The sequence below is a fragment of the Carcharhinus amblyrhynchos genome, chromosome 15, assembly GCF_965287045.1.
Source record: "Carcharhinus amblyrhynchos chromosome 15, sCarAmb.v2.hapA, whole genome shotgun sequence".
NCBI classification, from domain to species: Eukaryota; Metazoa; Chordata; class Chondrichthyes; order Carcharhiniformes; family Carcharhinidae; genus Carcharhinus; species Carcharhinus amblyrhynchos.
In genome coordinates, this window is record NC_137338.1 from 78,385,158 (window position 1) to 78,408,773 (window position 23,616).

General features: G+C 54.2%; 1 protein-coding gene across 1 annotated transcript in view; it reads left to right on the forward strand.

The window, feature by feature from the left end:
- LOC145353502 (voltage-dependent L-type calcium channel subunit alpha-1D-like) overlaps positions 1–23,616 on the forward strand; it is a 97,506-nt gene that overhangs the window by 8,096 nt on the left and 65,794 nt on the right. Inside the window, 11 exon segments of the mRNA XM_080204311.1 lie at positions 805–944; positions 3,910–4,052; positions 6,310–6,462; positions 7,568–7,764; positions 10,205–10,308; positions 12,993–13,162; positions 16,632–16,706; positions 17,293–17,377; positions 18,535–18,561; positions 19,441–19,601; positions 22,205–22,430. Coding sequence (XP_080060437.1) covers positions 805–944; positions 3,910–4,052; positions 6,310–6,462; positions 7,568–7,764; positions 10,205–10,308; positions 12,993–13,162; positions 16,632–16,706; positions 17,293–17,377; positions 18,535–18,561; positions 19,441–19,601; positions 22,205–22,430 — 1,481 coding nt within the window.

The following is a 23,616-nucleotide window of genomic DNA, read 5'->3' on the forward strand; positions in this document are numbered from 1 at the left end:
TGACTCTTATCCTAACCAGCACTATACACTTTTATCCTTAGCCTAGCGGGCACTGTGACCCTTGACACTTGACCTCAGCACTGACCCTCCCACAGTGCAGCGCTACCTCAGCACTGACCCTCCCACAGTGCGGTGCTCCCTCAGCACTGACCCTCCCACAGTGCGGTGCTCCCTCAGTGCTGACCCTCCCACAGTGCGGCTTTCCCTCAGCACTGACCCTCCCACAGTGCGGCGCTCCCTCAGCACTGACCCTCCCACAGTGCGGTGCTCCCTCAGCACTGACCCTCCCACAGTGCGGTGCTCCCTCAGCACTGACCCTCCCACAGTGCGGCGCTCCCTCGGCACTGACCCTCCCACAGTGTGGTGCCCGCTCAGCACTGACCCTCCCACAGTGCGGCGCTCCCTCGGCACTGACCCTCCCACAGTGCGGTGCTCGCTCAGCACTGACCCTCCCACAGTGCGGCGCTCCCTCAGCACTGACCCTCCCACAGTGCGGCGCTCCCTCAGCACTGACCCTCCCACAGTGCGGCGCTCCCTCAGCACTGACCCTCCCGCAGTGCGGCACTCCCTCAGCACTGACCCTCCCACAGTGCGGCGCTCCCTCGGCACTGACCCTCCCACAGTGCGGCGCTCCCTTGGCACCGACCCTTCCACAGTCGTGCCTCAATTGTCAAGCTGCTGGCCCGGTGGAAGGTGTGTGACGTGATGAGGTGGAGTGACAGTGAAGCAGGGCTGAGGGGAGGGCTGGGAGGTGGGGGGGAATGAGTTTTGCCACAATTAATGGCTTTGTGCTGTCTCTTGCAGGAGAAAGTTGAGTACGTCTTCCTGATTGTATTCACTGTGGAGACATTTTTCAAGATCATTGCCTATGGTCTCTTCATGCACCCGAATAGCTACGTCCGTAACGGATGGAATCTGTTAGACTTTGTCATTGTGATTGTGGGGTTAGTATTGAACAGCCTGTCACCCACTCACATAAAAACAGCTCACTCCCTGCATCATAAAACACCACAAAGGTGCTTAGATCGGTGAGGGAATGGGTATCAAGATGTGAAAGTAGCTCGAAACGCTCACTTATGCCAGGGTTTTGCTTGCTGCATGCACCCAAAGACTGGAAATTCCCGCCCGAGGTCAATGTACCTTTAAATAGTCCGCAGCAGGTGGGACGGGAAGACCCCACCCTCAGTATCTGAATATCACTGAGAAATGGAGACCTGTCATTGAAGCTTTCCCGTTTGCGTGCATCAGGACAACCCCAGCAAAACCAAATTTCAGAGGGTCGTCAATATTTACCCAGGAGGATGCTGATTGCTTGCCCAGTTGACTTGGGAACGGTGGCACTGTGGTTAGCACTGCTGCCTCACGGTGCCAGGGACCCGGGTTCAATACCAGCTTCGGGTCACTGTCTGTGTGGAGTCTGCACGTCCTCCCACGTGTCTGTGTGGGTTTCCTCCGGGTGCTACGGTTTCCTCCCACAGTCCAATGATGTGCCGGTTAGGTGGATTGGCCATGCTAAATTGACCTACTATTGGGGTGATTGAGGGTTACGGGAATAGGGCCTGGGTGGAATTGTGGTTGGTACAGACTTGATGGGCTGAATGGCCTCCTTCTGCACTGTAGGGATTCTATAATGGATTTTATGATTGGCCTAAGCAACAAGGAACAAGAGGTTTCCCAAGCTCCTCGTTATCTCGCAGGAAGGGCTAAAGCTTGAACATTTCCCTTTTGTTTGCAGAGGACCGCCCCTGCATGTGAATGTGCACAGCTTAGAGCACGTACAAATGGGACTGCTCCAATGGCTGTGACTGATTCAGCAGGTTGCTGCTGCAGTGGGCGGTGGGCTCGGGGTTAGACTGCCTAGCTGATTGAATTGACCAACTTTGATTTAATTTGATTTTATTAATTATTGTCACATGTATTAGAATACAGTGAAAAGTATGGTTTCTTGTGCGCTATACAGACAAAGCATACCGTTCATAGAGAAGTAAAGGAGAGAGTGCAGAATTTGGTGTTACAGTCATAGCTAGGGTGCAGAGAAAGATCAACTTAATGCGAGGTAGGTCCATTCAAAAGTCTGACGGCAGCAGGGAAGAAGCTGTTCCTGAGTCGGTCGGTACGTGACCTCAGACTTTTGTATCATTCTCCCGATGGAAGAAGGTGGAAGAGAGAATGTCCGGGGGTGTGTGAGGGGTCCTTAATTATCCTGGCTGCTTTTCCGAGGCCGCAGGAAGTGTAGACAGAGTCAATGGACGGGAGGCTGGTTTGCGTGATGGACTGGGCTACACTATTGTTGCTTGCAGCCTTGGGCAGAGCAGGAGTCCATACCAAGCTGTGATACAACCAGAAAGAATGCTTTCTATGGTGCATCTGTAAAAGTTGGTGAGAGTCATAGCTGACATGCCAAATTTCCTTAGTCTTCTGAGAAAATAGAGGCATTGGTGGGGCTTTCTTAACTAGAGTGTCTGCATGGTGGGTACCAGAACAGGTTGTTGGTGATCACCTAAAAACTTGAAGCTCTCGAGCATTTCGGTTCTTGATTAATAAGGGGGTCAGGAGTTTTGGGGAAAAGGCAGGAAAATGGGAATGAGAAAAATATCAGCCATGATTGAATGGCAGAGCAGAATCAATGGGCCGAATGGCCTAATTCTGCTCTGATGTCTTATGGTCCTGGGGGTGACTCTTGTCCATAATGGGCAGAGTGCACACTGTACCCGAGCAGCCTCAGCTTGCAAAGCTTCAAACACGGCACACACAGTTGGATCTGATTCCGCCATGGACCAGCTGAACAATCCTGAGTGTGTCGCTTTCACTTAACCAATCAAGGCCGCCATGAGGCTCATTAATACCTGCTCTAGATGGCATACATTCTCACAGACAGGGACCCATCCCCTGCAAACAAAAGGAATCTGTTCAAGCATCAGGCAATGTGCCCGTAAATAAAGATGCTACATAAATGTTGTTACTGTTATTAATGTTCTGCCAGTAATGCCTGTGGGAGATTTCAAATCCCTCTGAGAGGACAGACCTGCGGTGCTCCCTCAGCACTGACCCTCCCACAGTGCGGCGCTCCCTCAGCACTGACCCTCCCACAGCGCGGTCCACCCTCAGCGCTGACCCTCCCGCAGTGCGGCCCGCCCTCAGCACTGACCCTCCCACAGTGCAGCGCTCCCTCAGCGCTGACCCTCCCGCAGTGCGGTGCTCCCTCAGCACTCACCCTCCCACAGTGCGGCGCTCCCTCAGCGCCGACCCACCCACAGTGCGGCGCTCCCTCAGCGCCGACCCTCCCACAGTGCGGTGCTCCCTCACCACCGACCCTCCCACAGTGCGGCGCTCCCTCAGCACTGACCCTCCCACAGTGCGGCGCTCCCTCAGCACTGACCCTCCCACAGTGCGGCTCTCCATTAGCACTGACCCTCCCACAGTGCGGCGCTCCCTCAGCACTGACCCTCCCACAGCGCAGTCCTCCCTCAGCGATGACCCTCCCGCAGTGCGGCCCGCCCTCAGCACTGACCCTCCCACAGTGCGGCGCTCCCTCAGCGCTGACCCTCCCACAGTGTGGCGCTCCCTCAGCACTGACCCTCCCACAGTGCGGTGCTCCCTCAGCACTCACCCTCCCACAGTGAGGCGCTCCCTCAGCACTGACCCTCCCACAGTGCGGCGCTCCCTCAGCACCGACCCTCCCACAGTGCGGCGCTCCCTCAGCACTGACCCTCCCACAGTGCGGCGCTCCCTCTGTACCCTGTCAGTATTTGTTTTTCTCTGTATCTCTCCCTCTCTCTCCCCCTCTCTCTCTCTCTCTCTCTCTCTCTCACTCTGAGTTGCTGTATATCTTTAGTCTGTATATTTGGATGCTGCCACTGATCAATGAGAATTCTCTGTTATTTCCCCCCACCCTGCCTCCCTGTGCAGCCTCTTCAGCGTTGTCCTGGAAACCGTCACCCACAAGCCCGGTGAGAGCCACCATATGGCGGGGAAAGCCGGAGGCTTCGATGTCAAGGCCCTGAGGGCCTTCCGCGTGCTCCGGCCCCTGCGTCTCGTCTCGGGAGTCCCCAGTGAGTATGGAAAGGCAGCAGACCTGGAGAATGGTCACGGGGTGGGGCGGGGGGGAGTGAAGGGGAGCAGGTGGGGTGGGTGTGGGCAGGAACTCATTGCCCAGGTCCAGTTGCCCCCCTGCAAAGGTGCAGGACTGGATTTGTGTATAGGCCCCAACGGGACAAGGGTGAGAGAGTCAGTCCATCAAAGGCAGGAGGTCAACAAAGAAATACCTCCTGGATCATCTTACCTCATCACAGATGATTAACACAGCAACTGAGGTCATTCTACCCCTTATATCCCCTGCTGGCCCCTCTGCAAGGGCAGCTTTCCCAGTCCTCACGTCCCTGGGGACAGTGTCGAGGGAGCTTTACTCTGTATCTAACCCCGTGCTGTACCTGTCCTGGGAGTGTTTGAAGGGGACAGTGTAGAGGGAGCTTTACTCTGTATCTAACCCCGTGCTGTACCTGTCCTGGGAGTGTTTGATGGGGACAGTGTAGAGGGAGCTTTACTCTGTATCTAACCCCGTGCTGTACCTGTCCTGGGAGTGTTTGATGGGGGACAGTGTAGAGGAAGCTTTACTCTGTATCTAACCCCGTGCTGTACCTGTCCTGGGAGTGTTTGATGGGGACAGTGTAGAGGGAGCTTTACTCTGTATCTAACCCCGTGCTGTATCTGTCCTGGGAGTGTTTGATGGGGACAGTGTAGAGGGAGCTTTACTCTGTATCTAACCCCGTGCTGTACCTGTCCTGGGAGTGTTTGATGGGGACAGTGTAGAGGGAGCTTTACTCTGTATCTAACCCTGTGCTGTACCTGTCCTGGGAGTGTTTGATGGGGACAGTGTCGAGGGAGCTTTACTCTGTATCTAACCCCGTGCTGTACCTGTCCTGGGAGTGTTTGATGGAGGACAGTGTAGAGGGAGCTTTACTCTGTATCTAACCCCGTGCTGTACCTGTCCTGGGAGTGTTTGATGGGGACAGTGTAGAGGGAGCTTTACTCTGTATCTAACCCTGTGCTGTACCTGTTCTGGGAGTGTTTGATGGGGACAGTGTAGAGGGAGCTTTACTCTGTATCTAACCCCGTGCTGTACCTGTCCTGGGAGTGTTTGATGGGGGACAGTGTAGAGGGAGCTTTACTCTGTATCTAACCCCGTGCTGTACCTGTCCTGGGAGTGTTTGATGGGGACAGTGTAGAGGGAGCTTTACTCTGTATCTAACCCCGTGCTGTACCTGTCCTGGGAGTGTTTGATGGGGGACAGTGTAGAGGGAGCTTTACTCTGTATCTAACCCCGTGCTGTCCCTGTCCTGGGAGTGTTTGATGGGGACAGTGTAGAGGGAGCTTTACTCTGTATCTAACCCCGTGCTGTACCTGTCCTGGGAGTGTTTGATGGGGACAGTGTAGAGGGAGCTTTACTCTGTATCTAACCCCGTGCTGTACCTGTCCTGGGAGTGTTTGATGGGGGACAGTGTAGAGGGAGCTTTACTCTGTATCTAACCCCGTGCTGTACCTGTCCTGGGAGTGTTTGATGGGGGACAGTGTAGAGGGAGCTTTACTCTGTATCTAACCCCGTGCTGTACCTGTCCTGGGAGTGTTTGATGGGGGACAGTGTAGAGGGAGCTTTACTCTGTATCTAACCCCGTGCTGTACCTGTCCTGGGAGTGTTTGATGGGGGGACGGTATAGAGGGAGCTTTACTCTGTATCTAACCCCATGCTGTACCTGTCCTGGGAGTGTTTGATGGGGGACAGTGTAGAGGGAGCTTTACTCTATATCTAACCCCGTGCTGTACCTGTCCTGGGAGTGTTTGATGGGGGGACGGTATAGAGGGAGCTTTACTCTGTATCTAACCCCATGCTGTACCTGTCCTGGGAGTGTTTGATGGGGGACAGTGTAGAGGGAGCTTTACTCTGTATCTAACCCCGTGCTGTACCTGTCCTGGGAGTGTTTGATGGGGGACAGTGTAGAGGGAGCTTTACTCTGTATCTAACCCCGTGCTGTACCTGTCCTGGGAGTGTTTGATGGGGACAGTGTAGAGGGAGCTTTACTCTGTATCTAACCCCGTGCTGTACCTGTCCTGGGAGTGTTTGATGGGGACAGTGTAGAGGGAGCTTTACTCTATATCTAACCCCGTGCTGTACCTGTCCTGGGAGTGTTTGATGGGGGGACGGTATAGAGGGAGCTTTACTCTGTATCTAACCCCATGCTGTACCTGTCCTGGGAGTGTTTGATGGGGGACAGTGTAGAGGGAGCTTTACTCTGTATCTGTGTTGTTTTGCAGGTTTGCAGATTGTACTGAACTCCATTATGAAAGCAATGGTTCCCTTGTTACACATCGCCTTGCTTGTATTGTTTGTGATCATTATTTACGCTATCATCGGACTGGAGTTATTTATCGGAAGACTGCACAAGACCTGTTTTTACATTGGACAGGGTGAGTTTGGTTCACTTTATCAACTGCCTTGTCCTAACTCCATCCACAACCCTCAACATTCACTCCCTCCACCACCGACGCACAGCGGCAGCAGTGTGTACCGTCTACAAGATGCACTGCAGCGACTCGCCAAGGCTCCTTCGACAGCGCCACCCAAACCCACCACCTCTTCCTCCTAGAAGGACAAGGACAGCAGACACCGTGGGGAACACCCACCGCCCACAAGTTCCCCCTCTGAGCCCCCTCCGTCTCCACACACACACACATGATTCCACAGCCGTTCCTTCACTGGCTCAAAATCCTGGAGCCCTCTCCCTAACAGCGCTGTGGGTGTACCTACACCACACGGGACTGCAGTGGGTTTAAGATGGTGGCTCACCCACCACCTTCTCAAGGGGGGCAATTAGGGATGGGCTCATCCCGAGAATTCCTTTTTCACGAGTGGTACCCCACTTTCCAGTCCCTCACCAACACCTGTAAGGCCACTGTATGTGAAATAGAGCCTCCTCTCCAATGCTGTTCAACTCTGGGAGGCGTCGCACTTGTCCCCGGTTCTGTTTTTGCTCAGTTTGTGTTGGAATCAGCGTTTATTAATCTACTTTCAATATTGTGGCCGAACTGGAGGTTATTCAGCTGACCTTACCTATACTAGCCCCTTTGGAAAATTAGTCACACACTCTCTCCCACTCCCCCGTTCCTCCCCCCCTTTTCCCTGCAAGCTTTTCCCCCTTCAATAATTCTCCGACTTCCCCCTGCTTTTTCAAACGTGAATCCACCTGCCTTCCAGACCACAACTTATTGCGCCAAAAATAGTTGTCCTCATCTCCCCTCCATCCCGGGATTCTCTCCACAATCTGTGTACCCCCCACCTCCTCTCCCCCACACCTCCAGTTCCTGACCCTCCTGCCACTGGGGAAACTCTCCTCATTCACTCGATCGAAGCCCCCTCGTGATAGTGATGCCCTCGATTAAATCTCCCTCCTTTAACCTTCTCTGCTCCAAGGGAGAACGATCCCAGCTCCTCCCAGTCTCTCTCTCTCTGTCTCTGTGAGTCTCTGACGGTCCCTCACTCACCCCCCCTGCCCCGGTACCGTTCTCTCCGCAGATGTTATGGTGGAGGAGGACCCCGTGCCCTGTGCCTTCTCGGGACACGGGCGGCAGTGCACCCTGAACGGCACCGAGTGCCGTGGCAAGTGGCAGGGACCCAACGGCGGCATCACCAACTTTGACAACTTCTTCTTCGCCATGCTGACGGTGTTCCAGTGCATCACCATGGAGGGCTGGACGGACGTCCTGTACTGGGTGAGACCCTCCCCACCTCCCCCAACTCCCACCCCTTTCACTTAACCCACTCTTCACCTCACCGAATCCCTACTGACCCACCATTCCCTCTCCAACCATCCAAACCCACCTTTCCCCATCTCTCTGTCTCTCTCATTCTGTCTCTCTGGTTCTGTCTCTGTCTCTCTCTGGCTCTGTCTCCGTTTCTGTCTCTCTGTATCTCTCACTCTCTCTCTCTCTCTCTCTGTCTCTGTCTGTCTCTCTCTGTATCTCTCACTCTCTCTCTGTCTCTCTGTCTCTGTCTCTGTCTGTCTCTCTCTGTATCTCTCACTCTCTCTCTGTCTCTCTGTCTCTGGCTCTGTCTCTGTCTGTCTCTCTCTGTGTCTCTCACTCTCTCTCTGTCTCTCTCTCTCTCTCTCTCTGCCTCTCTCTCTCTCTCTGCCTCTCTCTCTCTCTATCTATCTCTCTGTCTGTCTCTCTTTCTGTGTCTCTCTCTCTATCTCTCTGTCTCCCTGTCTCTCTCTCGCTCTCTGGCTCTCTCTCTCTCCCTCTGTCTCTATCTTCCTCTCTCTCACTGTCTCTCTCTCTGCCTCTCTCTACTTATCTCTCTTTCTGCTTCTCACTCTCTCTTTCCATCTCTGCCTCATTCTGCCTCTCTTTGTCTGTTTTCTCTATTTCTCTCTCCCTCACTCTGTCTCTCTCTCCGCCTCTCTCTATCCCACTCTTTCTCTTTGTCTCTCTCTGTCTCTGTCTTTTACTCTCTCTCTCTTTCTCTCCCTCTCTCTCTCTTTGCCTCTCTCTGTCCCTTTCTCTCCCTCTCTGTCTCTCCCTCTCTACCTGTCTCTGTCTCTCTCTCTCTAAAGCTATCGCATTCTTCCTGAAGTGTGGTATCCAGAACTGGATACAGGAGCAGAGTTGAGGCTGTCTATCTCTCTGTCTCTGTATGGGGGGGTGGTGTGTAGGCTAATGACTCACACTCTCAGGGTAACAGGGTGACCATTTTGGACTGAGACGCGGAGAATTGTCGACCTTAGCAGAATCTCAGTTGTTGAGTAGATTTGTGACAGATTGCGAGAGGTTTTCAGACACTGAGGGAATTGAGGGATAGGGAGGGGTGTGGAAAGTGGGGTAGGGATGGGAGAATAGCACAATGGTGTTGAATAGGCGAGTAGGATCTGAGGGGCTGAAGGGCCTCCTCCATGTTCCCTGCTATTACAGAACTTGTGCCTTGATAGAAAGATTGACGCATTGTCGAATCTTTTCACTTCCCATTCATCAGGGCAAAGAGTAGCAAGTTTCATACAATCACAATAATTTATACAACCAGAGGGGAGAGAGAGGGCCATGTGGTTGGCAAATCAATGCTGATTGGCCAGGGCTGTTACCAGGGAGAAAACATGTCCTTTTGGTTATCCGTGTCAGGCAGAGCACTCGATCGATCGCCCGCACTGGCAAAACGCACAGCGCAGTGTCGACTGTGCGATGGGATCTTACCACTTGGCAGCACTTACTGGGAAACACTGAGTGCGCCAATAGCCACACTCATAACCGCTTCAAGACAATGTGTCCAGCTCACTAATGTGCCCCATTTATGCATGCTCGAGATGCACCATATTCACAAAAAGGGGCAGCACTGTGGCCCAGTGGTTAGCATTGATGCTTCACAGCGCCAGAGACCCAGGTTCGATTCCCGGCTTGGGTCACTGTCAGTGCAGAATGTGCACATTCTCCTCGTGGCTGCGTGGGTTTCCTCCGGATGCTCCGGTTTCCTCCCACAGTTTGAAAGACGTGCTGGTTAGGTGGATTGGCCGTGCTAAATTCTCCCTCTGTGTTACCCAAAAAGGCACCGGAGCGTGGAGACTAGGGGATTTTCACAGTAACTTCATTGCAATGTTAATGTGAGCCGCTGCAAACAAAGCAATGGGTTCAAACCCTGCGCCTTTTTAAATTTCAATAGTTATGGCTTCCTCTATTCCTGTCTCCATGGCAACAGCTCAGTTCACCACCCTTCCCTTTGGCAGTGTCGATGGTGGCAGTTGCCTGAAATTTGTGCGTTCTGGGGTTTGTCCTGATGAGTACCTGGTTAAAATATTCCATCACATTGTCTTTCTTTGTCCATCTGTTAATGCCTCATTTCTACCCCCCCCCGTCCACTTCCCCCCAACCCCCCGCCCCCACCCTCATCGTGCCCGCTCCCTGTCTGTCGCCCCCACCCCCCCACCCCCATCCCTCATCGTGCCTGCTCCCTGTCTCTCGCCCCCACCCCCCCTCCCCCACCCTCACCGTGCCCACTCCCTGTCTTTCGCCCCACCTTGACTATGCCCACTCCCTGTCTCTCACCCCACCCCCCCCCGCCGCCTGCCCCCACCCTCACCGTGCCCACTCCCTGTCTCTCATCCCAACCCCCCCTGCCCCCACCCCCCACCCTCACCGTGCCCCCTCCCTGTCTCTCGCTCCACAGATGCAGGACGCCATGGGCTACGAGCTCCCCTGGGTCTACTTTGTCAGCCTGGTCATCTTTGGCTCGTTCTTTGTGCTGAACCTGGTCTTGGGAGTGTTGAGTGGGTAAGCTGCCCCTTTATATTGGGAGGGGGTTTTTCCAGGGCGGTGCGGGAGGGGGAAGTGGGAGGGGGGGAGGAGGAGGTGGGGGAGAGGGGCGTGGGCTGAAGAGAAAGTGTTTCAGGGACTGAACCCACCTCCCCCCCACCCCCCCCCCCCGCCCCTCCTGCCCGCTGGTGCCTTTGCTTTGAAAAGCCAAGGTAGGTCTCACCAGGGTGGGGTTCAGGGGAGGGGGTTGCGGCTGGTAGCGGAGCCCCTTGATGAGGCAGTGAGCCGAGGGGCTGACTGACAGCCAACAGCCGCCTCGTAACTCACCGGCGCACCCTCCCCAGCCCCCATCAGCTTTCAGAGTAGCCATTACCTCCTCAGATTCCCCTTCCCCGCCACCTCAGCACCTGTCAACCTCTCGGGCCTCGAGCACACCCCTGCCTACTGGTCACTCCGAGGGCTGGACGAGCATGGAGGGTGGCGGTTTGTCCTCGGGAGCGAGGAAATGGTGCAGGATGCTGAGGGCACAGCAGGATCCCAGATAGGAAACAGTAACCGGGAGTGAGTGGGTGTGGGAAGGGAGGGGGAGGGGAGCTGCTGGGGGGTGGGGGGGGGTGGAGTGCAGAGTGGAAGTTCTCCTTGGTGCCCTGCAGGGGAGGGGGGGAATGGGCACTCAGTCACCCCCCCCCACCAATCTCAACCAACCAAAAATGGTGAAAAGACAGACAGGGTCAACCTGTCTCATTTTCCTTGCCCCTGTTCAGCTCATTAGTGGGATCTTGGCATGCATGACCCAGTGGCTTCCCAGCTGGCAATGGTGTGTGCACACCCTCCCGCTGGGAAGTGAATCATTTTGGGTGGTCCTGGGGTGTGTGAGGCATTGCGGGGTCGGGGCGGGGAGAAACTCCGTGTCTGTTTTTTGGGGAGTTTGAGTGTGTTATGGTTGGTTGGGAAGGATCCGGGGGGTGGGGGGGGCGGGGGGCGGTGGGGGGGAGAATGATGAGGTTGGATTTACAGGGGAGGTACTTTGCTGGCTGGTCAGCGATGCCTACCACAGTCCACTAGCTGCGTAGCATTCCAGGTGAGGTTGGGCGACAGGAAGCTATTGCTCGGGGCAGGGAAGTGTGAGTAGAGGGGGAAGGTTAGCTGAGGAGGACAGGGAGAGGCATGGGAAGGGGTAGGCCCAAAGCCTCCCCAACTACCAGTGAGCTGAGGGTGGCGGACTGCGGGGCAACAACATGGCGCCAGCATCAAACCCCCAAATGTTGACCAGGCCAAATTTACTGTGTCGGGAAGTCCAGCTGTACAGGGAGTTGGTGTTTCTGCAGCTGGAGTACTGCAAACAGTTCTGGTCTCCTCACCCTCACTGAAGGAGGGATCTACTCACATCGGAGGCCATTCAGAGAAGGTTCACTGGGCCGATTCCTGGGGTGAAGGGGGTGGGTTTTGTCTCATGAGGAAAAGGTTGAGCAGGTTGGGACCTGAACCCATTGGAGTTTAGAAGAATGAGAGGGGATCTTATTGAAACATCTCAGATTCTGAGTGGGGGGGGGGGGGTGGTTTGATAGGGTGGATGCTGAGAGGATGTTCCCTCCCCTCATGAGGGGGGGGCACGGTTTGAGAATGAGGGGGGGTCTCCCATTGAAGCTGGAGATGAGTCATAGAGCAACACGGCACAGAAACAGGCCCTTCAGCCCAACCAGTCCATACTGACCCTGGCAGCCTACAACTAGTCCCAATTTATTTTTAATTCATTTGTGGGACATGGGTGTCGCTGGCTGGGCCAGCATTTATTGCCCATCCCTAGTTGCCCAAGCACAGTTGAGAATCAACCACATTGCTGTGGCTCTGGAGTCACATGTAGGCCAGATCGGGTAAGGATGGCAGATTTCCTTCCCGAAAGGACATGAGTGAACCAGATGGGTTTTTCCGACAATAGTTTCATCAGTAGATTCTTAATCCCAGGTGTTTTTTATTGAATTCCAATTCCACCATCTGCCGTGGTGGGATTTGAACCCGGGTCCCCAAAACATTCGCTGAGTTTCTGGATTCATAGTCTAACGATAATACCACTAGGCCGTGGCCTGCGTTTGGCCCACATCCCTCCAATCATTTCCCATCCTCATACTTATCCAAATGCTATTTATACGTTGCTATTGAACCTCCTCACCACTTTCTCCGGCAGCTCATTCCATATACTCAGGGGTGAGTTAGACAGATTTCTGATTGACAAGGGGATGCGAGGGTGTCGAAGGTTATGGAGGGAGGGAAGGCCAGACAGGAAAGTGGTGAGGTGGCAGTGGTTAGCACTGCTGCCTCACAGCGCGATGGACCCGGGTTCGATTCCTGGCTTGGGTCACTGTCTGTGTGGAGTTTGCACATCCTCCCAGTACCTGCGTGGGTTTCCTCTGGGTGCTCCGGTTTCCTCCCACACTCCAAAGATGGTGTGGGTTAGGTGGATTGGCTGGGCTAAATTGCCCCTCAGTGTCAGGGAGACTAGCCAGGGTGAGTACATGGGGTTACGGGGATAAGGGCTGGGTGGGATTGTGGTCAGTGCTGACTTGATTGCCCGAATGGCCTCCTTTTGTACTGTGAGGATTCTATGGAGTTGAGGCCACAAGCAGATCTTATAGAATAGGAGGGTAAGGCTTGAGGGGCTGAATGGACCTGCTCCTGCTCCGATTTCTTCTGCTCTGTCGCAGTGAGTTCTCCAAGGAACGTGAGAAGGCCAAAGCTCGCGGAGACTTCCAGAAGCTGAGGGAGAAACAACAGCTGGAGGAGGATCTGAAGGGTTACCTGGACTGGATTACACAGGCCGAGGACATTGACCCAGAGAACGAAGATGAGGATGAAGATGGCGGCAGGGCGAATCGTAAGTGCTGGGGGTGGGCTTACAGTACCAGAGGGTGAGTGCTGAGGGAGCACCGCACTGCGGGAGGGTCAGTGCTGAGGGAGCACCGCACTGTGGGAGGGTCGGTGCTGAGGGAGCGCCGCACTGTGGGAGGGTTGGTGCTGAGGGAGTGCCGCACTGTGGGAGGGTCAGTGCTGAGGGAGCACCGCACTGTGGGAGGGTCAGTGCTGAGGGAGCGCCGCACTGCGGGAGGGTCGGTGCTGAGGGAGCGCCGCACTGTGGGAGGGTCGGTGCTGAGGGAGCGCCGCACTGTGGGAGGGTCAGTGCTGAGGGAGTGCTGCACTGTGGGAGGGTCAGTGCTGAGGGAGCGCCGCACTGTGGGAGGGTCAGTGCTGAGGGAGCGCCGCACTGCGGGAGGGTCAGTGCTGAGGGAGCACCGCACTGTGGGAGGGTCAGTGCTGAGGGAGCACCGCACTGTGGGAGGGTCAGTGCTGAGGGAGCGCCGCACTGTGGGAGGGTCAGTGCTGAGGGAGCGCCGCACTGTGGGAGGGTCAGTGCTGAGGGAGGGCCGCACTGTGGGAGGGTCAGTGCTGAGGGAGCGCCGCACTGTGGGGAGGGTCAGTGCTGAGGGAGCGCCGCACTGTGGGAGGGTCAGTGCTGAGGGAGTGCCGCACTGTGGGAGGGTCAGTGCTGAGGGAGCGCCGCACTGTGGGAGGGTCAGTGCTGAGGGAGCGCCGCACTGTGGGAGGGTCAGTGCTGAGGGAGCGCCGCACTGTGGGAGGGTCAGTGCTGAGGGAGCGCCGCACTGTGGGAGGGTCAGTGCCGAGGGAGAAGGTGAACTCTCAGGCTCGGCTTCACTGTAACCTTCCATTGACCGGGATGTGGGGGGGGGGGGGCGGAACATTCCAGATTGTCAGACTCCACAGATGGTGAGAGAATAATCAGGGATTAAACCTCCAGAAACACGCAGCTCTCGATACACACTGAATAGGAAGATAATCCTTCAGTCACAGACATCATAATCTGAAACAACCAACTGTCTGCATTCCTCTAGCGCCTGCACTGCAGTTAAGAGTCCTCAAGGGGCTTCACGGCAGCAAATAACAGGCAGAGTCTGACCCTGAGCCCCCTTGGGAGATATCAGGGACAGGCGACCAAAATCTCGGTCACAGAGGTCGGTTTTCAAAAAGTGTCTTAAAGTTGGAGAGGGAGAGAGAGACAGACAGAGAGACAGAGAGAGAGACAGAGAGTGATGGAAGCAGAGAGTGGTGGGGAGAGTCATGGAGGGAATCCCAGAGTTTAAGGCCCACCCCCACCCCGGCAGCTGAAGGCACAGCAGCCAATGGCAGAGCGATGGGAATCGAGGGATGCCCAAGAGGCCAGAATTGGAGGAGCACAGAGATCTCGGAGGGTGGTAGGGGCTGGAGGAGGTTACAGAGATAGGGAGGGTTGTAGGGGCTGGAGGAGGTTACAGAGATAGGGAGGGTTGTAGGGGCTGGAGGAGGTTACAGAGATAGGAAGAGTTGTAGGGACTGGAGGAGGTTACAGAGATAGGGAGGGTTGTAGGGACTGGAGGAGGTTACAGAGATAGGGAGGGTTGTAGGGACTGGAGGAGGTTACAGAGATAGGGAGGGTTGTAGGGACTGGAGGAGTTTACAGAGATAGGGAGGGCTGGAGGAGGTTACAGTGATAGGGAGGGTTGTAGGGGCTGGAGGAGGTTACAGCGATAAGGATATGAAGATAAGGATTTGGATTTTGAAACGGAGATGCTCCCAGCAGCTATCCACGCCTGATTTATCTCCCAGTCCGTCACTGAGTCCATTGCCTGCTGTTCCACCATGCAGGAATGAGCGCGTCCAGTGAATTTCAGAATAGGAATGGATCCAGGCTCTGAATTGATGCTCCCCATGGCTGAATAGTGCCTGAGGTATGGCTGGCTTCTCCTTTATTGGAGCCAAGGCTTCTCAACCAGCCTCCTTCCCTCCCACTCCACTCCATTCGTCCCCCCTTAACACTCAGCAGTGTGTGTGCAGCATCATGATGAGTGTGTATTGGTTATGGGACATCCGTGAACACTGCCGCAGTCCCATCGTTCATCACTGTACTTGTACATGAAGGCTTTGTCAATTGGCTGTTGCTCAAAGTTGGGGGTTGGGTGTTGAAGGCCTATTACACAGGAACAGGAGGAGGCCATTCAGCCCCTCTCAAGCCCTTTTCACAGGAACTGGAGCAGCCATTTAGCCCCCTCCTTCTCAAACCTATTGCACAAAGGCAAGAGGAGGCCATTCAGCCCCCTCAAGCCTGTACACTGCCACAGGAGGAGGCCCATTCAGAAATATTTTCTCTCTTTCAACCCTTTCTGAATATCGTGAAACCTTCCATCAGATTAAGGTGCACTCTTGGGAACGACAATGGTTCAGGATAGAATTTTGGGGTTGTGGTCCCATCCCACCCCTGTCCATTCCTGTAAGGAAGAGGATGTTGGGGAATAGGATGCAGGACAGCACAGTTAGATCTCGGACAGAGTGATGAACCACATTTGGATGTTTAGAATTGGATCCACCAGGGCTCTTCATCCTATAAAATCTATCCCAAGCAGACTCCCTCTGCTGGTACATGTGCGTATGGTGGCCTCAATTGGATAAAGTGCACACTGTCATTTTCAATATAGTACAACTTGTGTAGGAGTGAAGGTTAACTTGTAATCAGCCCATGAACCCAGAAATTCACTTCAGCCTCTGTGGTGAATAATTTTGCTCTTCCCATTCTCTTCTTTTACCTCTCTCTCTCACACACACTCCCTCTTTCCTTTCATCACCCTCCCCTCTTTCTGCCTGTCTTCCACCTCTCTTATCACTCACTCTCTCTATCTCTTTCTCACTGCATCTCTTGCCCCAACACTCGCTCCCTCTTTATCTCTCTGGCTTTCTCTCTCTACCTGCCTCCCTTCGCCTCTCCTTCTCACCCTACCTTCTGCCCTCCCCCCCCCTCACTCTACGCACTCGTTGCCTCTCTCATTTCATACTCGCTGTCTCACTTTCTCTGCCCTCCTTTCTGTTCTTCCTATCATTTTTTTCTCTTCCACCCTCTCTCTCCACGCCCTCTCCTCTCTCTCTCTCTTTCTCTCCCCTTGCCTATCTCCCACCCCTCTCTTGATCTTTTTTCCCTCCTTCTTATTTATCTTTTCTCTCTTACTTTATTTGCTCTCTACCCCTCTATCTCTCTTCTCTGTCCCTGCCCTTTGACTTTACCTCCCTCCTTCCCCTCCCTATCACTCTCCCTCTATCCCCCTCCTACCATTCACCGTCCCCATCACTATCTGCCTCTCTCTTTCCTTCCCCCCTCTTTCTCTCCCATCCAATTCCTCCTTCTGTCCCCCTCTGTCTGTCTCCCTCCCCTCACTCCCCCCTCTCTATCTTATTGTCCCTCCCTCTTTCTCTCTCCCCCTCATGCCTCCCCCTGCACGCTGGCTCCCTCCTTCATCGCCAAGGTGTTACGTTGGCCGACATTGCCAACAGGAAGAAAGGGAAACATGGATGGTTCAGCACATCAAACGAGACGCACAGTGAGTGATGACAAGCCGCATTCAGTCCGCATGACCCCTAGATCACCCCGCCTGACCCTCGCATGACCCTCACATGACTCCAAGATCACCCCAGATCACCCCGCCTGGACCCTCGCATGACCCCCAGATCACCCCCGCCTGACCCCTGCATGACCCTTGCACGACCCTCACATGACCCCGAGATCGCCCCAGATCACCCCGCCTGACCCTCGCATGACCCCGAGATCACCCCCGCCTGACCCCTGCATGACCCTTGCATGACCCTCACATGACCCTGAGATACCTCCAGATCACCCCTGCCTGAGCCTCGTATGACCCTGCACAACCCTCACATGACCCCCCAGATCACCCCCCCCGACCCTTGCATGACCCCCAGATCACCCCCGCCTGACCCTCACAATACCCCACATGACCCCCCCATCACCCCGCCTCACCTTTGCATGACCTCAGACACCCCTTACATGACCCCCAGATCATATTTGCATGATCCTCACATGATCCCTCACATGACTCCCTCATAACCCCCCTGTATTTCCCTCATGACCCCCACATGATCCCTCGCTAACAGTTTCTTTCACGCTGACAGCGAGCCTTCCGGCCAGCGAGACCGCCTCGATCAACACAGAGATTGTCGGAGAGGAGGACCACGCAGGGTGCTGTGCCAAATGTCTGTGAGTACGGCACGGGGTTAGATACAGAGTAAAGCTCCCTCTACACTGTCCCCCATCAAACACTCCCAGGACAGGTACAGCACGGGGTTAGATACAGAGTAAAGCTCCCTCTACACTGTCCCCCATCAAACACTCCCAGGACATGTACAGCACGGGGTTAGATACAGAGTAAAGCTCCCTCTGCACTGTCCCCATCAAACACTCCCAGGACAGGTACAGCACGGGGTTAGATACAGAGTAAAGCTCCCTCTGCACTGTCCCCATCAAACACTCCCAGGACAGGGACAGCACTGGGTTACACACAGAGTAACGCTCCCTTTACAGTGTTCCCATCAAACACTCCCAGGACAGATACAGCACGGGGTTAGATACAGAGTAAAGCTCCCTCTGCACTGTCTCTAACTTGCAACAGGAAGCAAACTTTTAAAATACTTTTTAAAAATCTCTTAGTTTCATTGAGAATTGAAAGTTGTTTTGACCCCTATGATTTTGTTGCGAATTTGTGCACTTATCTGTGGCTTCTGGTTTTTCAACGAGCTCCTTTCCCTTGTCGTTCTGTGTCTAAGTGTGAGTGTGTGCGTGCATGATTGTGTGTGTGACTGCATGTGTGAATGTGTACATGCGTGGATGTGTGCGGTTGCATGTGCACATGTACGTGTATATGTGCATGTGTGTGTGTGCGTGTGGCACATGCTTGCATGTGTGTACGTGTTCACGTGTGTGCATGTGTGCTTGTGCGTGAACGTGTGCACGCACAGACGTGCGTGCATGTGCATGTGTGCACATGTGTGTGCATGTGCATGCATGAGCATGCATGTGCATCTGGTGCATGTGCGTGTGTGCATTTGTGCACATGAATGCGTGTGCATTAACGTCTATGCATGTGTTTGTGTGTGCACGTGCATGCATATGTGTACGCATGAGTGTGCATGGCTGTATGTGTGTGGGCGTATATGTGTGCATATGTGTGTGCCTGTGTGCATGAGTGTGTGTGTGTGTGTTTGTATGTGTGTAAGTGTGAGTGTGTGTGTGATTGAGTGTGCGACTGCATGTGTATTAGAGTGTTTATTAGAGTGCAAGTGTGTGTGAATGCAGTGTGTGTGTTGAATCCTCTGCCCTCGCTCACTTGCCTTCATGGTTATCTGTCTTTCCTCCAGGGCTGCAGTTGCCAAGACGCGTGTCTGGTGAGTGTGCTCCTTGCCTTTGACTAATCTCAGCAGTTTATCACCGCCCCCACCCCCGCCATTCCTGTCGTACAGGCATGGTGTGCCCCCTTGCTGATGGCAAGCCTAGTGAGTAACGGGCATCTCAGGGGCTTCTGCCCGCTGACCTGTACCAAATCAGGGGTTAAGTGTGTCGAGAGTTGTGTTTGGGACGGGAATGGGAGGGGGCTGTTGGTTTTCCACGACCCTTCCTCCTCCTCTGACCACCGGCCTGTTGATATCCAGACAATGCCCCCCACCCACCCACACCACTTCCCCCCCTTCCCCCCACCATCTCGACGTTCAACAGTGTCAGATTGCTGGTTCCTTTCATTTGCGATTCTCCTTGTGGTCGACTAGCCTGTTGTCGCGCAAAGGGACAGTGGGTGGAGCTTCTTAATAGCACCCCATTGGTGAAGTCAAAACCAAGAGTGAGAGCGTTTTCTTCACTGAAAGAAGTTATTGCCTTGTTCCTTCTCCTAGCTTTCCTCTCCTGGCCAGTGCCCCAGCTATCCTCTATTTCAGCTCGACATTACTGAGGTTATTCATAATTCCCTATTTATTAATCGCCTCCAGCAGCCACAGTGGGATTTGAACCCTTTCCCCAAAGTGTTCGTGCTGGATTAATGGTCCGGGGATTTTGCCTCCACCTCCTCCTGTCGTCCTCTATTTATACGTACTCAATGCACTTGACTGGAAAGTGCCTCTCGCCCGTGTATCTCAACACCATCACGAGAATACTGTCAATGGCGGGTCGCGCAATGGTTCCAGCTCGTCTGAGTGCCGCCTGACGCTCCAGCCGCGTGCCCACCGCTGTTGTTCACCGCCTCACGCCTCCTGTTCCTGCCCTCTGCCTTGCAGCAAGCGTTTCCGCCGGTGGAACCGGTACTGCCGGAGGCGGTGCCGGGCCGCCGTCAAGTCGGTGACGTTCTACTGGATCGTCCTGCTCCTGGTCTTCCTCAACACCGCCACTATCGCCTCGGAGCACTACAACCAGCCCGACTGGCTGACAACGACCCAGGGCAAGTAGGCGGATCGCGTCAACCTTCCCGCGAAACCACCACCCTCCCGCCTCCCCATCCCGCTTCATTCCGAGGCCAGCAATCCCAGCAGTCGGTCAGAACTACTTGCTGAGTTCATTCGGAGATCAATTGTGTGTTTCTGACCGGCCTCCTGTTCTATCCCATCCCCTTAAACCTCCCCCCCACCCTGCAGTCTCTTGCCTCAGCTTCTTGCTTGATGCTCCATTCCTTGACATTCCCACCCCTAATGTCCGAACTGTATTGTGAGTTGTGGGTTTTAAACAAAAAGAAAAAGATGTGGTTCGCACGCATGGATTCGAACTAACAACAGATTTATTGAAGAAGCTGTCGCCTGGACAGAGCAGAGATTGAGACTAAACAGGACCCTGCACAGCACCCTAATGACATCACCATTAAATCATGTGACTGGCTTCTAAAGCAATCATACAACTATTTAAATATATAACATTTACTCAGAATTCCCCTCCCTCCTCAGCCACCAGTGCCTCTCTCCCTTTTTAGCAACAGACATTTCTATTTAACAATTAATAAGTCAATTTTTAAAGAAAACAGGATGTAAGCATCGCTGGGGAAGGCCCAGCATCTTTTGCCCATCACTAATTGTCCCTTGAACTGAAATGTCCCCCTCGCTGGGGGCATTTCAGCAGGAAAGTTAAGAGTCAACCATATTGCTGTGACTGTGTGTGTGTGTGTGTGTGTGTGTGTGTGTGTGTGTGGAGTCCAGAGTTATGTGTAGGCCAGACCGGGTCAAGATGGCAGATTTCCTTTTCCCTAAAGAACTAGTGAACCGGATGGGTTTTAACCAACTATCCAGCAAACCTGATGTCGACTTTCTCTATTCCTGACATTTAAGGCCTGTATTAATATCACACATACATAAAATAATGCCATTCATGCCTTCCAATACCAGACCATTTCCAACCAGAGAGGATCTAACCATCTCCCCTTGACATTCAATGGCATCCCCATCGCTGAATCCCCCCCACTATCAACATCCTGGGGGTTACCATTGAGCAGAAACTGAACTGGACCCAGCCATATAAATACTGTGGCTCCCAGAGCAGGTCAGAGGCTGGGAATCCTGCGGAGAGTAACTCACCTCCTGATTCCCCCCAGAGCCTGTCCACCATCTACAAGGCACAAGTCAGGAGTGTGATGGAATACTCTCCCACTCGCCTGGATGAGCGCGGCTCCGACAACGCTCGAGAAGCTCGACACCGTCCGGGACAAAGCAGCCGCACCCCCCACCCCACCCCCCACCTCCCCCCTGCCACCCCCGGCCCCCCGCTCGATCGACACACTAACCGCCCACCCTCGACATTCACTCCTTCCACCACCGACGCACAGCGGCAGCAGTGTGTACCGTCTACAAGAGGCAGCGACTCACCAAGGCTCCTTCGACAGCGCCACCCAAACCCACCACCTCTACCCCCTAGAAGGACAAGGGCAGCAGACGCCATGGGGAACACCCACCACCTGCAAGTTCCCCCTCCGAGCCCCCCCTCCACACTCACACAAAAAAAATTCTGGAGCTCCCTCCTTCACAGCGCAGTGGGTGTAACTACACCACATGGGACATAGAACCCTACAGTGCAGAAAGAGGCCCTTCGGCCCATCGAGTCTGCACTGAACACAATCTCACCCAGGCACTACCCCCCATATCCCTACATATTATACCCAGGGCGTGGAATGCCCTGCCTGCAGCAGTTGTGGACTCACCAACTTTAAGGGCGTTCAAATGGTCAGTGGATAGGCATGTGGATAAAATTGGAATAGTTTCGGTTAGAGGGTCATTAGATTGGTTCCACTGGTCGGTGCAACATCGAGGGCCGAAGGGCCTGTACTGTGCTGTAATGTTCTATGTTCTAATTCCTCTAACCTACGTATCCCTGGACACGAAGGGGCAATTTCTTAGCATGGCCAACCAACCTAACCCGCACATCACTGGACTGTGGGAGGAAACCGGAGCACCTGGAGGAGAATGTGCAAACTCCACACAGACAGTGACCTGAGCCGGGAATCAAACCTGGAGCAATGAAGCAGCAGTGCTAACCCACTGTGCCACCGTACCGGAATTGCAGCGGGTTCAAGATGGTGGCTCAGGCATCACCATCTCAAGGGGGCAATTAGGGATGGGAGGAATAAATGCTGGGCCTATGAATGATTCTTTATAAGAACTGTGGTCATTAATAATCACAAATGTCATGGTAGTGGGGGCAATCGGAGAGGCAGGCGGGAGGTGGCATTGTGATGGAGTCGGGATGGTTAAGGGGGAGATTTAACTGAGGTGTTCAGGGTAAGTAAGGAGCAGTTGGGTGCAGAGGCAGGCTGATCAGTGCACCGGGTCCAGCACAGGTACGATGGGCTGAATGGCCTCCTTTGCCGCATTCTGAGTCCCACGGTTTTCTGTTGAATAGTGGGCGGGGGAGTTGCTTGGTCTTTATAGAAATCTAAAGAGTCTGGTCCTTGGTTCCCAATGGAAAGTGCAGTCAGTGGAGGTTAGTCTCACATTAATTGCAAACGAGGTATGCGGGTATCTCGTTCTTTTTAATCATGCCTCGCCTCTTCCCTCCTGGCACCAGACATGGCCAACAAGGCTCTGCTGGCCCTCTTCACCTGTGAGATGTTACTCAAGATGTACAGCCTTGGACTCAGCGCCTACTTTGTTTCCTTCTTCAACCGCTTTGACTGTTTTGTGGTGTGCGGGGGCATTGTGGAGACCATCTTGGTGGAATTCCAGATCATGTCACCTCTGGGAATCTCGGTTCTCCGCTGCGTGCGGCTCCTGAGGATCTTCAAGTTCACCAGGTGAGGCCTCGCCTTCCGTCGTGCGCGACTATCCCCGGTCGATGGGCTGAGTGGCCCCCTGTACTGCTTGGTGTTTGCCCAAAAAGTTGGGCAAAGACCTCAGGCCCAGTTCAAGGACTGGAACCCCCAAGCTGGTGCTTTATTCCAGTTTGGAGATACATGTCAGGGTCATTCAGAGGTCAATAGTGTAATACTGCCCACCCCGCTCCTCCCGGGAACTCTGCTGCTAACGTCCTGCTCGGCACCCAGACATCCTCTACCCTCCCTACCTCTGTAACCCTTCCAGCCCCCTACAACCCTCCCTATCTCTGTAACCCTTCCAGCCCCCTACATCCCTCCCTATCTCTGTAACCTCCTCCAGCCCCTACAACCCTCCCTATCTCTGTAACCCTTCCAGCCCCCTACATTCCTCCCTATCTCTGTAACCTCCTCCAGCCCCCTACATCCCTCCCTATCTCTGTATCCTCCTCCAGTCCCTACAACCCTCCCTATCTCTGTATCCTCCTCCAGTCCCTACAACCCTCCCTATCTCTGTAACCCCCTCCAGCCTCTACAACCCTCCCTATCTCTGTAACCTCCTCCAGCCTCTACACCCCCTCCCTATCTCTGTAACCTCCTCCAGCCCCCTACATCCCTCCCTATCTCTGTATCCTCCTCCAGTCCCTACAACCCTCCCTATCTCTGTAACCCCCTCCAGCCTCTACAACCCTCCCTATCTCTGTAACCTCCTCCAATCTCTACAACCCTCCCTATCTCTGTAACCTCCTCCAGCCCCCTACAACCCTCCCTATCTCTGTAACCCCCTCCAGCCTCTACAACCCTCCCTATCCCTGTAACCTCCTCCAACCCCTACAACCCTCCCTATCTCTGTAACCCCCTCCAGCCTCTACAACCCTCCCTATCTCTGTAACATCCTCCAGCCTCTACAACCCTCCCTATCTCTGTAACCCCCTCCAGCCTCTACAACCGATTAGGCTAATCGGTTTCCACCAAATTGACACTATTTCTTCCCTGAATCTGACTGAGTAGGGTCCCATTCGTAGACATGCAGGGTAGAATAGGTGTAGGGCGATGCGGCGGCGCGGGCTCGTTGGGCCGAAGGGCCTGTTTCCCGTGCTGGGTTGTTCTTTGTTCTTTGTAACCCTCCCTATCCCTGTAACCACCTCCAACCCCTACAACCCTCCCT